This window comes from Ornithorhynchus anatinus, chromosome 20 (assembly GCF_004115215.2).
Source record: "Ornithorhynchus anatinus isolate Pmale09 chromosome 20, mOrnAna1.pri.v4, whole genome shotgun sequence".
NCBI lineage: Eukaryota > Metazoa > Chordata > Mammalia > Monotremata > Ornithorhynchidae > Ornithorhynchus > Ornithorhynchus anatinus.
The window spans coordinates 19,257,285-19,273,078 of record NC_041747.1 but is presented as its reverse complement, the minus strand read 5'-3'; the positions used below and the strand labels follow the sequence as shown (position 1 = coordinate 19,273,078).

Here is a 15,794-nt window from a genome sequence, read left to right as displayed (position 1 = left end):
AAAATTGCACAAAACCTGGGTGACGTGGGAAACGCTCTCGATGCCTTCGTGTCGCAACAGAGTGTTTCTGGCTTTGGCCTGCTTCCTCAGGAATTTCTTCTCCGTTTTACTAAGTTTCGATCGACTTTCATTGGCGGTGTTCAATTCCATATCGGCAGCGCCGGAAAACGCTAACGGAACGTGGATCTTGCAAGGCCTGAAAACACAATCATAAAGAGAATGTTTGTGTGCAGCTCTTTTTTCAAAAATACATTAGATTTTCCCTTTACTACACGAGTCAGAAAAATGGATAATAGAACCAGAAGGGTAGCTGGTGAAACCAATATCAATCAACAGTATTTGCCGAGTGTCTAGCGAATGAAGGGAAATTACAATAAAGGTACAGAATCCCTTTGTCTTAAAAGAGGTATCTGTTAAGTGCTTACTGGGTGCCAAGCACTGTACTAAACACTGGTTAGGTAGAAGATAATCAGTTTGGAACGAGTCCATATCCCACGTGGGGCTCAGAGTCTTAATCGCCATTTTAGAGATGAAGTACGGGAGGCGCAGAGAGGTGAAGTGATGATAATAATAATAATAATAATGTTGGTATTTGTTAAGCTCTGACTATGTGCAGAGCACTGTTCCGAGCGCTGGGGTAGATACAGGGTAATCAGGTCGTCCCACATGAGGCTCACAGTTAATCCCCATTTTCCAGATGAGGTAACGGAGGTCCAGAGAAGTGAAGTGACTCGCCCACAGTCACACAGCTGACAAGTGGCAGAGCCGGGAATCGAACCCACGACCTCTGACTCCGAAGCCCAGGCTCTTTCCACTGAGCCACGCTGCCCAAGGTCACCCGGCAGCAGACAAGTGGCAGAGGTCGGATTAGAACCCAGGTCCTTCTGACTCCCAGGCCCAGGCTCTATTCACTAGGCCACGCTGCTTCTTTTGATCCCAGCCCACAGAACTGTTTGCAGACGTTAGAAAGTAGAAAGATGCCTTATCGATTTGGAAAGCCGGGGCTAACTTTCCCAATTAAAAGAAAATGGCGCAGATGAATCAGTGGTATTTCCGCAACGCTGCGTGCGGAGTGCCGTCGTAGATGGAAGCATTCTGAGACTCTAATTTCACCGATTCTTTGGAGAGCCACTGAGGAAAATCACTAGACGGCAGAAAAGCCGGACTACCGCACAAAAGCCAAATTTTATTTTGTCCTGGCAAATTACTTTTGCATGGAATTGATCAAGCGTTTACTTGGTGGCGAGCACTGTTCTAAGCACCGGGGCACAGACCAGTCAATCAGGTGGGACACAGTCCCGGTCCCACATGGGGCTCGTAGTCCGAGTAGGCAAGAGAACATCCCCATCTGACAGGCGAGGCAACAGAGAAGCAAAATGACTCGCCCAAGGTCACGCGGCAGGCGATTTCTACACTGTGAGCCCGTGGGTGGGTAGGGATTGTCTCCATCTGTTGCCGAATTGCACTTTCTAAGCGCTTAGAGAAGCAGCGTGGCTCAGTGGAAAGAGCCCGGGCTTGGGAGTCAGAGTTCGAATCCCGGCTCTGCCACTTGTCAGCTGTGTGACTGTGGGCGAGTCACTTCACTTTTCCGTGCCTCAGTTCCCTCATCTGTAAAATGGGGATTAACTGCGAGCCTCACGTGGGACAACCCGATTCCCCTGTGTCTACCCCAGGGCTTAGAACAGTGCTCGGCACAGAGTAAGCGCTTAACAAATACCAACATTATTATTATTAGTACAGTGCTCTGCACACATTAAGCGCTCAATCAAGACGATCGAGTGAACTGAATGAATTGGCCGCGCCAGGATTAGAACCCAGGTCCCTTGACTCCCGGGCCCATGACCTCTTCACCAGACCATCTACTTTTGAGTTCATCTACTTATTTTGAGTTCATCTACTTATTAGCTTTTGAGTTCATCTACTTATTAGCAAACTTTTAAAAGCTGAACTCACTGTGGTCGCACACTTCGCTGCCAACAGTGGAAAAAGAAACGAGTTTGCAGGCTGGAAAGAGAAGACTGAATTTATCAGCAGGTGGAGCTCGGCAATCACATCACCCCATTCTCTGGCTCAAATTCACAATGCCGATGGTGCTTTTTAAAAATATAAAAACGTCGAGAAACCGCGCTGAACGTGCAGCCGTCCCCGATGAGACACCCGTCTTTTGGAGGCTGTTCACCCCACGACTGTGTAACTTTAATCCCAGTTCTTTTTGTCAGGGCTCTCGCTGGGAGATAATGCCGCTCCATTTACCTCCTAATAATAATGTTGGTATCTGTTAAGCGCTTACTATGTGCGGAGCAGTGCTCTAAGCGCTGGGGTGGATACAGGGTCATCGGGTCGTCCCCCGTGAGGCTCACGGTTCATCCCCGTTTTACAGATGACGTAACTGAGGCACAGAGAAGTGAAGTGACTGGCTCACAGTCACCCGGCTGACAAGCGGCAGAGCGGGGATTCGAACCCATGACCTCTGACTCCCAAGCCCGGGCTCTTGCCACTGAGCCACGCTGCTTCTAGCCACTCAACCTAAGGGAGGCTCAGCGGCAAGAGCCCGGGCTATTGGGAGTCAGAGGACGTGGGTTCTAATCCCCGCTCCGCCGCTTGTCTGCTGTGTGACCTGGGGCAAGTCACTCGGCTTCTCTGGGCCTCAGTTCCCTCACCTGGAAAATGGGGGTTAAAAGCGTGAGCCCCACGTGGGACAACCTGAATGACCTCGTATTTTACCCCGGCGCTTAGAACAGTGCTTGGCACGTAGTAAGCGCTTAATGAATACCACGATTATTATCAGCCAGGGATCTAAGTGTGAGGGAAGCACGTTTCCCCCGAAGCCGTCTTTTCTGGGTCAGGCCAGTAGAAGAACACATTAAAAGAGACACGTCTTACCCTGTCTGTCTGTCCTTCCGTTGCCCGGATCCACTTCGACACTACCGCTGCGCGAGGTTCTCCCTACTGACGTACAAAAAAATCGGTATTTAGAAGGGATTTGGCAGCGGGAGCGCAAGTCGAAGATATACTTTTTTTTCCGCAAGGTCGGACGGAACCAAATAGGCCAAATCCTCTTGCGCTAAGCCATAATACGAGCCGATTTCTATGCCCCTGGCCTATTTTGAATCCCTGGGTGTGCTAGAACGGTGCTCCGGCGTTTAGAACGGCGCTCGGCACACGGTAGGTGCTTAAATGCCATCATCATTATTACTGTGACGTGACCCGAGCCTCCTTTTCTGCTTCTCCCTTCCTGCCACCCGATCCCCCCCTCCACAGGAGCCTCCCTGCCTCCTTCCTCCAACCCCGCAGCCTCCCTGCCTTCCCCATCCCAGGAGCTCCCATTTCTGCTCCCCCCCCGCAGCCTCCCGTGCCTCCCTCCCAGGAGCCTCCCTGCAGCCTCCCTGCCCCCCTGCAACCTCCCTGCCTTCCCCACCCCATCGCAGGCGCTCCCATTTCTGCTCCCCCGACCCCTGCAGCCTCCCTGCAGCCTCCCTCCTCCCCGCCTGCAGCCTCCTTGCCGGCCCCAGGCCTCCCCCACCACCCCATCCCTGCAGCCTGCCATGCCTCCCCCCCAGGGGCCTCCCCGCCCCCCTGCAACCTCCCTGCCTTCCCCACCCCATCCCAGGAGCTCCCATTTCTGCTCCCCTACCCCTGCAGCCTCCCTGCAGGCTCCCCACCCCCTGCAGCCTCCTGGCAGGCCCCAGGCCTCCCCCACCACCCCAGCCCAGGAGCTTCCTCGCCTCCCCATCCCTGCAGCCTCCCATGCCTCCCCCCAGGAGCCTCCCTGCAGCCTCCCTGCCTCCTCCACCCCATCCCAGGAGCTCCTTGCCTCCCCATCCCTGCAGCGTCCCATGCCTCCCCCCCGCATCCTCCCTGCCTTCCCCACCCCATCGCAGGCGCTCCCATTTCTGCTCCCCCCACCCCTGCAGCCTCCCTGCAGCCTCCCCTCCCCTGCAGCTCCCTGCAGCCCCCAGGCCTCCCCTCCTCCCCATCCCAGGGGCTTCCTTGCCTCCCCACCCCTGCAGCCACCCCCGCCCCCATCCCAGTTCTGCTCCCCTCCTCCCCATGGCGGCCCCCGATGGGGTTGGGGTGCGGGCAGGCTGACCTGGGCTGGGGCCTGGCAGCCAGCCGGCAGCCATAGGAGAGGCCCAGGACTACAACTCCCATGAGCCCCCGGGCCCAAGCCCGCCATCTTCCCATCATCCTCCGCGCGCCCCGCTGTCAATAATAATGTCAGTCCTGTTGGCATCTGTTAAGCGCCGTTCAAACAATAATAATCAATAATGTTGGCATCTGTTAAGCGCTCGCTCTGTGCAGAGCACTGCCCCTTGTCAGCTGTGTGACCTTGGGCAAGTCCCCGCTCTGGGCCTCAGTTCCCTCATCTGGCAAAGGGGGGTGAAGATTGTGAGCCCCAAGTGGGACCACCTGATCACCCGGTATCCTCCACAGGGCTTAGAACAGTGCTTTGCACAGAGTAAGCGCTTAACAAATGCCAACATTAATAGTAATAATAATAATAATAATGTTGGCATCTGTTAAGCGCTCACTCTGTGCAGAGCACTGCCCCTTGTCAGCTGTGTGACCTTGGCAAGTCACTTCCCTGGACCTCAGTTCCCTCATCTGGCAAAGGGGGATGAAGATTGTGAGCCCCAGGTGGGACAACCTGATCACCCGGTATCCTCCCCAGGGCTTAGAACAGTGCTTTGCCCAGAATAAGCGCTTAACGAATGCCAACATTATTATTAACATCAACGTCGGTCAAAACTTCATGAACCAAGGGCCGACGGAGTTAAACCCGGGAGAGGGCAGTGTTGTATGCACAGAAAAAATAAAATAAAGTACAGGATGGCAACTCGCAGAGTTCCTTGGGAGTGTGTATTTCTGCCCAATGTTTTCTACTTTTTTCTATTAAAAGAGTACCCTTATTTTGGTCCATGATACCGGTATCCCCTCACCCTGTATTTCCTAAAATCCATGACGTCTCTTCCATATGAACTCCCAAATGGGTCCTTTTAAATCCAGTCTTTCCACCGGGCAGTCTTTTCTGCCCTGAAACTTCTGCCATCAAGTTTCTATTTTCCAGAAAGACCTTTCGATCCCTTTTAGCTCTTCCAGTTATCCGAAAGGATCAAAGTGGGACAAACTTCGTGATGACAGTTTGCTTTCAGACATCTGGCTTTTCAAATAATAATGTTGGTATTTGTTAAGCGCTTACTACGTGCCGAGCACTGTTCTAAGCGCTGGGGGAGACACAGGGGAATCAGGTTGTCCCACGTCAGGCTCGCAATCTTCATCCCCATTTTACAGATGAGGTAACAGGCACAGAGAAGTGAAGTGACTTGCCCACAGCCACTCAGCTGACAAGTGGCAGAGCCGGGATTCGAACCCGTGACCTCTGGCTCCCAAGCCCATGCTCTTTCCACTGAGCCACGCTGCTTCTCTAATAAATAATAATGGTATTTAAGCTCTTACTACACGCCAGGCACCGTACTAAGCACTGGGGTGGACGCAGTCCCACTTGGGGCTCACAGTCCCGCTTCCCATTTTACAGATGAGGCGCAGAGAGGCACAGAGGAATGAAGTGACTTACCCAAGGTCACGCAGCAGACAAGTGGCAGAGCCGGGATTAGAACCCACGATCTTCTGAGTCCTAGGCCCGTGCTCTATCCACTGCGCCATGCTGATTAGACCGTACCATCACATCGCCCGACCCAGAGACAAGTCAACCGGAGCTGGTTACGCGAGCAGTGGTAGGAAGGCCATTCTAGATCATCGTTTGGACTGTGGAAATTGATGCTGTGACCATTTTAGATATAATTAAGGAACCCTGGATGTCACAGAGTCTCGGGGCTACTCGAGCCTGCACGACGATCGTTCTAGCCAAGCGTGAGACCCATTGGCCAAAAATAAACTACAGAATAAACAGGCACCCTACCACTTGTCAGCTGTGAGACCGTGGGCAAGTCACTTCACTTCTCTGTGCCTCAGTTACCTCATCTGGAAAAAGGGGATGAAGACTGCGAACCCATGACCTCTGGGTCCCAAGCCCAGGCTCTTGCCACTGAGCCACGCTGCTCAGTAATAATGGCATTTAAGATAGTAAGCGCTTACTATGTGCTAAGCACCGTTCTAAGCGCCTAACACTTGTGTTACTTTTCATCGTCTCTAAGATGGCTCTGATAAATGTATAACTATCTTCAACCCTCTAATTAATGAATGACTGATTGGCGTCGATCACGGTGTTTTTCTTCGTGACTGCCGCCGGGTGGAAAAGAGAACTTAACAGCCCGGTGGAAAAAACAAAAAAAAAGTGACATCGTTGAAAATTTAAATTCACCCGATGGTAGAGTCTTAGAACAAAGGATGAGTTCATCTGGGAGCACGGATTAACAGATGCTTTATCGGACATTTCATCCTTCTTTAAGGTCCTGAGAATTTGTCCAACACATTGTTTTTGATGTTATCGCTTCTTACACGCTCTGGTCATCAGCTGGTTTGGAAGAAACGACTGTGGAACTTTGGGCAAGCCGCTTAGCTTGTCCGTGCCTTAGTTATCTCATCTGTAAAATGGGAATTAACACTGTGAGCCCTACCTGAGACAGGGGCTGTGTCCTACCAGATTGCCCCAGCGCTTAGAACGGTACCCGGCGCATAGTAAGCGCTCAACAGATACCGTAAAGAAGCAAAAGCACCACCACAACAAAAACCAAGGTTCCAGTCTAGAGCGGGGAGACGGACATTAATATAAATAAATAATGTATAATGTGTAGTTTATAGACATGTACATAAGTACCGTGGGGCTGGGAGGGAGGAAGAGGAGAGGGAGCAAGTCAGGGTGACGCAGAAGGGAGTGGGAGATGAGGAAAAGTGGGGCTTAGACTGGGAAGGCCTCTTGGAGGAGGTGGGCTTTGAAGGGGGGAGGGGGATTGTCAGATCTGAGGAGGGAGGACGTTTCAGGCCAGAGGCAAGATGTGGCCCAGGGGTGGGGAGATCAAGGCACAAATCAGGTGCTCCAAAGAAATGTAATACCTTCTTTTTATTTGCCTTTTTTAAGGCTTTCACCAGAGTTTGTGGGCAAAATCTGAGTGCTTTCGGTTCCCATCACTAAAACGATTAAAGGGAGAAGAGCGTGGGCCCGTTTATGCCGAGGGATACTGGCATGAGTTACCGGAGCGGAGAGACATCTTGGCAGGCGGACATTTTTGCAGACCTTACGTTTTTTACAAAGTCTGGATGCAAAATGGGACTGTATCTTCTGCCAATCTCAAAATTGACATGCGTCTGAACAAAAATGAGCCGACTTCTCTAATTAAGTAAAAATGCAGTGAAGAATCTGGCCAAAGGATCACTTTGGAGCTGATGGACACCAACGGGCACCTCTTCGTATCCTAAAAGAAAGAGTATTCTCGCAGAGGAAAGGAGTGGGTAAGGAATAGTACTTCTGCTGAGGAAAAGAATACCGCAGTGAGACTGCAGAGTTGGTATTATTAATGCTGTGATTATCATCGTCGTCATTATATCAGTTAGGCACTTGCCATGTGTCAGGCATTGCTCTAATTGCTCGGGTAGATACAAGTTAATCAGGTTGGACACAGTCCCTGTCTCACTTGGGGCTCACAGGCTACGTAGGAGGGAGAACAGGTACTTTACGGCTGAGGAAACAGAGGGACAGAAAAGTTAAGCGACTTGCCCAAAGTCACACAGCTGACAAGCGGTGGAGCCGGGATTAGAACCCACGACCTCTGACTCCCGGGCCCGTGTTCTTTCCACTAAGCCTCGCTGCTTCTCTTTGAATCTGAAGGATATGTTGCTCCTCCGCTCGTGGCCTCGTAATTAATTTTCTCGTCGCCTATCCGTTCACCCAAACAAGTTGTTCCTCCACGTATTTACATCAGCCGCGGCTCCTTTTCCTCCGATTAATGAATTAATTATGGTACCTGTTAAGCGCTTACTATGGGCCAAGCACTGTCCTACGGTCTGGGGTGGATACAAGCTAATCAGGTTGGACCCGATCCCGGTCCCACGTGGGGCTCGCAGTCTCGAACCCCATTTTCCAGTGTGGCTCAGTAAAAAGAGCACGGGCTTGGGAGACGGAGGCCATGGGTTCGAATCCCAGCTCTGCCACTTGTCAGCTGTGTGATGTACCGACAGGATGTATCGATAAACAGATTCTGACTTTTAGTTATCTTACCACGAGTTCTTGATCTACGTGGCATTTGTTTCCCTGATCTCACTGGGACATTCCTACGTGTAATTGTGTTTTCGGTGCTGCACGATCCCGAATATCCAAACCCGGTGATTCACCCTCATTGCAACATCGTGCTTAAGCTCGGTAGTCATGGAATGAAGTCGGCCAGGCACCGGTGTTTTGTCGGCGCTTTCTCACGGGACCCCGCTTCAACTTGCAGGCGGAGGAGGCAATACAGAGCAGGATGGCCTCTGCAATCGTTACTCGGCTCTCTCGGAATTCTCTTAAGAAAGAGGCAACCCAGTGGAAAGAGCCACAGGTTTGGGGGTTAGGATGCCTGGATTCTCCGCCTGGCCCTGCCACTTGCCTGCTGTGTGACCTTGAGCGAGTCACTCCACTCCAAGAAGTCGTCCCCGATTAAGCCCCATTTTCCTCGGCTCGCTCTCCCTTCTGAATCGTCCCTGCACTTCCACCTGTGTCCTTTGGACATCTACTAGTCACCCCACCTCCAACCCCATGGCCCTTATGTTCCTATCTTTAAATTATATATATATATAAAGTAATGGTTGAAAAAGCCAGCATTCTAGGGAGCGGGAGAGCCAGCACACTCCAGGCTTACTGGTATTGGGAACCAGTGACCTGAAAGGAGAGGAATGACAGTTACCCACCCCGATAATTTCTTCTTGTTACAACGGGGGCGGAGGCGTCGACTAGAATAGGCATTAGTCGTCCAACTCTTTCATTCATTCATTCATTCAATCGTATTTATGGAGCGCTTACTGGGCGCAGAGCCCCGTACTGAGCACTCGGAAAGTACGACTGGGCAACGAATAGAGAAAATCCCTAGCCGACGTCGGGCTTGTGGACATCAAATGTGAAGGTTTTTCACATAAATATCCTATTGGTGGAAAATTATGTTCGGAAATCCAGTGACACCACCTGATTATGGAGGGCTCATCGGGATTTTGGATCGACGTTCCTCTCTGGAACCAAGTTATTTTCATTTAATGTGTGCAAAAGGCAGGGGGGTTTACAAAGACCCACGCTGGGGTCAGGGTCAAATTCAGTCAAATTCAGATGTTTCGTAGCGAACCTTATTACAGGAACAAAGGTTTTCCCGTTCGGGGTTCTGCCCCAGGGTGACCCTTTCGATCAGGTTCTCCTGAATTAAATGGGACCTGTTCAGAATGGATCATCAGGTCAGTATTTCCCTTCTTGCGGAAGCGAAATGGTTGAACAAAGCTAACGGGAATAAGTAATCGGCACGGCTTAGTGGAGAGAGCACAGGCCTAGGAGTCAGAGAGCGCCGGGTTCTGATCTCGGCTCCTCCGCCTGTCAGCTGTTTGATCCTGGGCAAGTCACTTCCCTTAAGCAGCGTGGCACAGTGGAAAGAGCCCGGGCTTGGGAGTAAGAGTTCATGGGTTCGACTCCCGGCTCCGCCGCTTGCCAGCTGTGTGACTTTGGGCAAGTCACTTCACTTCTCTGTGCCTCACTTGCCTCATCTGTAAAATGGGGATTAAAACTGTGAGCCCCACGTGGGACAACCTGATCACCTTGTATCCGCCCGCGCTTAGAACGGTGCTTTGCACATAGTAAGCGCTTGACAAATACCACCATTGATTTATTTATTTCTCTGGGACTTCAGTAACCTCATTTGCAAAATGGGGATTGAGACTGTGAGCCAGGGACAGGGACAGAGTCCAACCCGAGTTGCTTGTATCCACCCGGTGCCTGGGACATAGTAAACGCTTCACAGATATCATTATTATTATTATTATTATGAGCTTCGCACAGGCGGAGTGGTATCATGGAGGACAGCAGAAGAGGTCATTTCTCCAGCCCCGAGCGGCTGGTGATTTCGGTCATTTAATATTTATGAAGTGTCTGTGGTGTGTTAGCTTTTGCAGGGCCACGGAGTTATTCCCAGTCCCCGCCCAGGATACTGACATCATCACTTGGATGACCCCGTCAGGCTACCTGTAATCATCGACCGAAGGGCAGGGCCAAACGCAATAGGGATAAATGATCGTCACGTGGTTCATAATTGCCGCTCCTCCATCCCGCAATCCCTCGTCACAGCCTTGGGGAAAGGGGGGGGGATGCTCACAGTCCAAGAAAAAGAGCTCTGTGGAGGGAAGGCATTTAGGGGGGCTAGGAAAGAGAGGGCGACGATCGATTCAGGCGAAGGCCGAAACGTAGGAGAGTCACGCGGTGGGGATTGAGAGACAAAGTAGGTTCGAATCCCGGCTCTGCCACTCGTCAGCTGGGTGACTGTGGGCAAGTCACTTCACTTCTCTGAGCCTCAGTTCCCTCATCCGGAAAATGGGGATGAAGGCTGTGAGTCTCACGTAGCACAACCCGATGACCCTGCATCTCCCCCAGCGCTTAGAACAGTGCTCTGCATATAGTAAGCGCTTAACGGATACCAACATTATTATACCCTTAAGCAGATAAGCACCGCGCCTCGGTGGTTAGGGCACGGGCCCGGGAGCCAGAAGGACCTGGGTTCCGAAGCCGTCTCGGCCACGTGTCCGCTGTGGTAGCCTTGGGCGAGTCACTTCACTTCTCGGGGCCTCAGTTAGCTCATCTGGAAAATGATGATGATGATGTTGGTATTTGTTAAGCGCTTGTTAAGAGTACTGTTCTAAGCGCTGGGGGAAAGACAGGGTACAGGTAGATACGGATATACGGGTTGTCCCAACTGGGGCTCACAGTCTTAATCCCCATTTTCCAGATGAGGGAACTGAGGCACAGGGAAGTGAAGTGACTTGCCCACAGTCACACAGCTGACAAGGGGCAGAGCCGGGATTCGAACCCATGATCTCTGACTCCATCGCCCGTCTCCTTTCCACTGAGCCACGCTGCTTCTCATGGAATGAAAGCAGCGCTGAACAAATCCCAGAATGTTGATGCTGCCGCTGCTGATGCTGCTGATGATGCCAGAGAGAAGCAGCGTGGCACAGTGGCAAGAGCCCGGGCTTGGGAGTCAGAGGCCATGGGTTCGAATCCCGGCTCGGCCACTTCATTCATTCATTCAATAGTATTTATTGAGCGCTTACGATGCGCAGAACACTGGACTAGGCGCTTGGAATGGACAAATGGAGACAGTCCCTGCCCTCTGACGGGCTCGCGGTCTAATCGGGGGGAGACGGACAGGCAAGAACAATGGCAATGATCAGCTGTGTGACTGTGGGCAAGTCGCTTCACGTCTCTGTGACTCAGTGACCTCGTCTGTAAAATGGGGATTAACTGTGAGCCCCACGGGGGCCAACCTGATGACCCTGTATCCACCCCAGCGCTTAGAACAGTGCTCTGCACATGGTAAGCGCTTAAAAAATATGAACATTATTATTATTATTATGCCAGGTGCCCGTCCTTTGGAGTTCGCACATGGAGGGGGGCCGCCCCTGAAGCCCCCCACCCTCCCAAAGAGGTTCAACGGGTCGAGGGCCGTCGCTCAACCGGCCGGTCCCACCCAACACGTGGCCGGGCCCCGGCCCGCCCGCCGCGCATGCTCCGTGGCCCCGCCGTCCCGCCGCCAGCCTCCGGGGGGCGCCCGAGGAGGGGCGGGGCCGGACCCGAAGGCGGAGCCGAAGCCCGAGCCGAAGCCCGAGTGGGACCCGAAGGCGGAGCCGAAGCCCGAGCCGGAGCCGAAGGCGGAGCCGGAGCCCGAGCCGGAGCCGGAGCCGGAGCCGAAGCCCGAGCCGGAGCCGAAGCCCGAGCCGGAGCCGAAGCCGAAGCGGGACCCGAAGGCGGAGCCGAAGCCCGAGCCGGAGCCGAAGCCCGAGCCGGAGCCGGAGCCGGAGCCGAAGCCCGAGCCGGAGCCGAAGCCCGAGCCGGAGCCGAAGCCGAAGCGGGACCCGAAGGCGGAGCCGAAGCCCGAGCCGGAGCCGAAGGCGGAGCCGAAGCGGGCTGGGCGCTGGTACCCAGCGGCCGGCGGCGGAGAGCGCGCCCTGCTCAACGGGGAGGATGGAGGGATGGAGCCAGCGCCGCGGCGCCATGGCAACGGCCTAGCCCGGCCCCCGCGGCCTCGCCGGACCACAGGTCAGCCGGACCCTGCGGGGACCGGAGGAGAGACGGGCGGGCGGCACGGAGAGAAGGAGGGGGAGACGGAGAGGGGAGAGGAGGAGAGGGAAGGGGAGAGGATGGGGGAGAGACGGGGAGAGGATGAAGCGGGGGGGGGGGCGGGGAGAGGATGAGGGGAGGGGAGGGGAGAGGAGGGGGGAGAGACAGAGAGAGGATGAAGGGGAGGAGAGGATAAGGGGAGGGGAGAGGATGGGGGAGAGACAGAGAGAGGATGAAGGGGGGAGAGGATGAGGGGATGGGAGAGGATGGGGGAGAGACAGAGAGAAGATGAAGGCGGGGAGAGGATAAGGGGATGGGAGAGGATGGGGGAGAGACAGAGAGAGGATGAAGGGGGGGAGAGGATAAGGAGATGGGAGGAGATGAGAGGGAAGGGGAGAGGATGGGGGAGAGACAGACAGAGAGAGGATGAAGGGGGAGGAGAGGATGCGGGGATGGGAGATGATGGGGGGGAGACAGAGAGAGGATGAAGAGGGGGAGAGGATAGGGAGATGGGAGAGGATGAGAGGGAAGGGGAGAGGATGGGGGAGAGACAGACAGAGAGAGGATAAAGGGAGGGGAGGGGAGGGGAGGGGAGAGGATGGGGGAGAGACAGAGAGAGGATGGGGGGAGGATGAGGGGATGGGAGAGGATGGGGGAGAGACAGAGGATGAAGGGGGGGAGAGGATAAGGAGATGGGAGAGGATGAGAGGGAAGGGGGGAGGATGGGGGAGAGAGAGAGGAGGAAGGGAGGGGAGAGGATGAGGGGATGAGAGAGGCTGAGAGAGAAGGGGGGAGGATGGGGGGGAGAGAGAGAGAGAGGATGAAGGGGGAGAGGAGGAAGGGAGGGGAGAGAAGATGAGGGGATGAGAGAAGATGAGGGAGAAGGGGAGAATGAGAGAGAGAGAGAGAGAATGAAGGGGGGAGAGGATGAGAGAGGATAAGGGGGAAAGAGAGAATGAGGGAGAAAGAGTGAAGGGGATGGAGATGATGAGGGAGAGAGAGAGGATGAGAGGGAGAGAGAGGATGAAGGGAGGGAGAGGATGCAGGGTGGGGGGAGAGAGGGGTTGAGGAGTGAGAGAGAGGATGAGGGGAGAGAGGATGGGGGAGAGAGAAAGGATGAGAGGGAGAGAGGGAGGTGGGGGGAGAGAGAGGATGGGGAGAGAGAGAATGGGGGGGGGGAGAGAAAATGGGGGGAGAGAGAATGAGGGGAGAGATAAAGGATGAAAGAGGGAGAAAGGGGGTGAGAGGGGGAGAGAGGTTGAGGGGAGAGAGGATGAGGGGATGAGAGAGAAAAGGGAGGGGGGAGAGAGAGGATGAGGGGATGAGAGAGGAGGAGAGGGAAGGGGGGAGGAGGGGGAGAGAAAGAGAGAGGATGAAGGGGGAGAGGAAGAGGGGATGAGCGGGAAGGGGAAAGGGGATGAGTGAAAGGGGACGAGAGAGAGAACGAGAGGCTATGAAAGAGAGAAAGAGAGAGGACATGAGAGAACAAGAGAACTGCAGAGGATCTGGAGTGCAGTGGAAATTTCAAAAGTGGGAGAAGGTGCCTGAACAGGAGAGAGCGGGAGGTTTGCACTGGAGCTTCCTTTTTGCCACTCGGGTCGCCCAAGCCCGCAGTGGCCTCCTGGAGGGCTGCTACCGCAACAGAGGGTTGGCTGTCTGAGCAGCACGCCGAACCCTACAGCATCCTCTCTGCTCCCAAAGTTGGCAGGGGTCGGGGGCCGGGGGTCGGGGGGAGCTGTGCCAGCTCAGCCCAGCTCAGGACGCCTGGCGACGGGACGTACATTGAGAAATCCTGGAGAGGAGAAGCGGAGGGGGCGGGAAAGGGGAGAAAGATGGAAAAGAGAGAGATCGGCGTGTGGTTTCGGAGGTTGCAAAAGCCCTGAAATTTTAAAATCATGTTTGAAAGAGCAGTGTAGCTATCGAGGCCACATCTGTCGTGTGTGTCATATGTGTCACTTATGTCATACGTGCCTAGGAAATTCACCTCCCTTATCTCAAGGGGATGGGAGAAGGCCTTCAAAAGAGCTAAATAAGTAAAGATCTCTGTAGGGTTTGGGGGATTCTATTTGGTTGACGCCATGGCTTTGAAGCGCATTTCTAGGGTGACTGTCAAACCCATAACAGGCGAGTACGATAACACACCTTATGAATATTTCAGTAGCACCCTCTTGGCCTCACTCGCTTTGGATCAGGTTTAATGAATATATTTGTCTTCCGGTCCGCACTTCGTAGTCAGGTGGAAGTTCTAACTAGAGCTTTCAGCTCATGGGAACTGGCGTAGGAAAAGGAAAGGGCCATATTGCAAAAGCGAACTCAAAATTAAAAACCAAAAAACCGTGGCAAGGAAAAAGAGGAGAGATCTGGGCTGCTCTCCAGGGGCGTTACTCCGAAGCCTGCAGTACATGCGTGTCATACTGGTAGTTCGACAACGATAATTGGAGCCGCTAATACGGCGGAAAGCAGGTAGCGTGAGTTCTTGGTGCATTCTCATCTTACAGGGAAACCGAATGGATTCAACGTGCCTTAGTCATTCTTGACTCTTTGGAGTCAAGTTTTCAAGTTTTCTCAAGTTTTCTCTGGAGCCGGTCTGGTTATTTTCTAGACGGTTTAGTCCTCCCACCCTTAAACTTTAGAGTGAAAGAATCTATCGAACGGGAATGAGAAACGCCACTCTTCTCAATAATCGCCAGCACTGTGGATTGGAAAGACGGCCTCTTCTAAAGCGGTCGGATCTGGTGACCTGAATGTCGAAACAAAGAGACTACAGGGGTGGTGTTATTTACAGCCCATTTGCATAGGAATGATTGTTGCTCACATTCCCGACTGATGCCCTTAATATAAAAGGAATGTGTCTTCCCATCCAGAGGAATGGTAGATAACGCCCAGATGGCCTGCGAGCAACTTCATCATGGTATCCCATTTCCAATCCCTGGTAATATTATTGTAAAAGAGTAATTTTGTCATCTTGTCAGGTCATGAGTTTTTTAATCTAAGTGGTTCAATTTATATACGCCTTTCACCGTACTTCATTAGCTACTGTTCCCCCTACAGAGACTTCCGTAAATAAATTGTGCTAATGTTCCAATCTGTTGTTGGTGACGGATCGTACATATTGATATTCAGATCTGCGAAGGTGCCGTCATCTCGTTCGTGCTTGGAAGATCGAACGTTGATTGAAAGTAGAATCTTCTACAGGGAAAATGTATTTCGCTGGGCTACCAGTTATAGAATGGGATTTTCTTTTTCGCGGTGCTCGGTCGGTTAAAATGATCCAAATTCAATTAAGTGTCTAAAGTTGTACGCCTTATAAGATTAGTTTCCTCCTGGATATTTGAGAGATTTATCATTTACCGTAAGCATAGTTGGACTCTAAGCGTTTTAACTGGCTCGTGATATTTGACTGGCCAAGACATAATGCCCGCTTCTGCAAGAGATGGTACTCTTGGTGGATATTCCTGACTAAAACTGTACTGTTTTCCCAAGGGAACTGTTTAAAAAAAAAGGTCCAAACCAAGAGGAAGCTCTGCCATCTTGAAGTTCGGCTGATTCTGTTCTA

The 15,794-nt window shown here is 52.9% G+C and overlaps 2 protein-coding genes across 6 annotated transcripts in view; one reads left to right on the top strand and one right to left on the bottom strand.

The window, feature by feature from the left end:
* The window catches only part of ALKBH8 (alkB homolog 8, tRNA methyltransferase), a 28,499-nt gene extending 24,327 nt beyond the window's left edge, over positions 1–4,172 (bottom strand). Inside the window, exons 1-3 of one of the 3 annotated variants that reach the window (XM_029048176.2) lie at positions 4,091–4,172; positions 2,884–2,949; positions 16–196 (exon numbers count right to left, since the gene is read on the bottom strand). In XM_029048176.2, coding sequence (XP_028904009.1) covers positions 16–150 — 135 coding nt within the window. In that variant the 5' untranslated portion in view covers positions 151–196; positions 2,884–2,949; positions 4,091–4,172. Of the gene's footprint in view, positions 1–15; positions 197–2,883; positions 3,132–4,090 lie in introns of those variants that run through there. The other 2 variants (XM_029048177.2, XM_029048175.2) reach the window with 2 other exon arrangements.
* Positions 4,173–12,025: 7,853 nt separating this feature from the next.
* Positions 12,026–15,794, top strand: part of ELMOD1 (ELMO domain containing 1) — a 48,166-nt gene continuing 44,397 nt past the window's right edge. For 2 of the 3 annotated variants that reach the window (XM_029048182.2, XM_029048180.2), the window contains exon 1: positions 12,026–12,217. The gene's annotated coding sequence lies outside the window, so the exon portion shown is untranslated. The remainder of the gene's footprint in view (positions 12,218–15,794) is intronic. The other variant, XM_029048183.2, reaches the window with a different exon arrangement.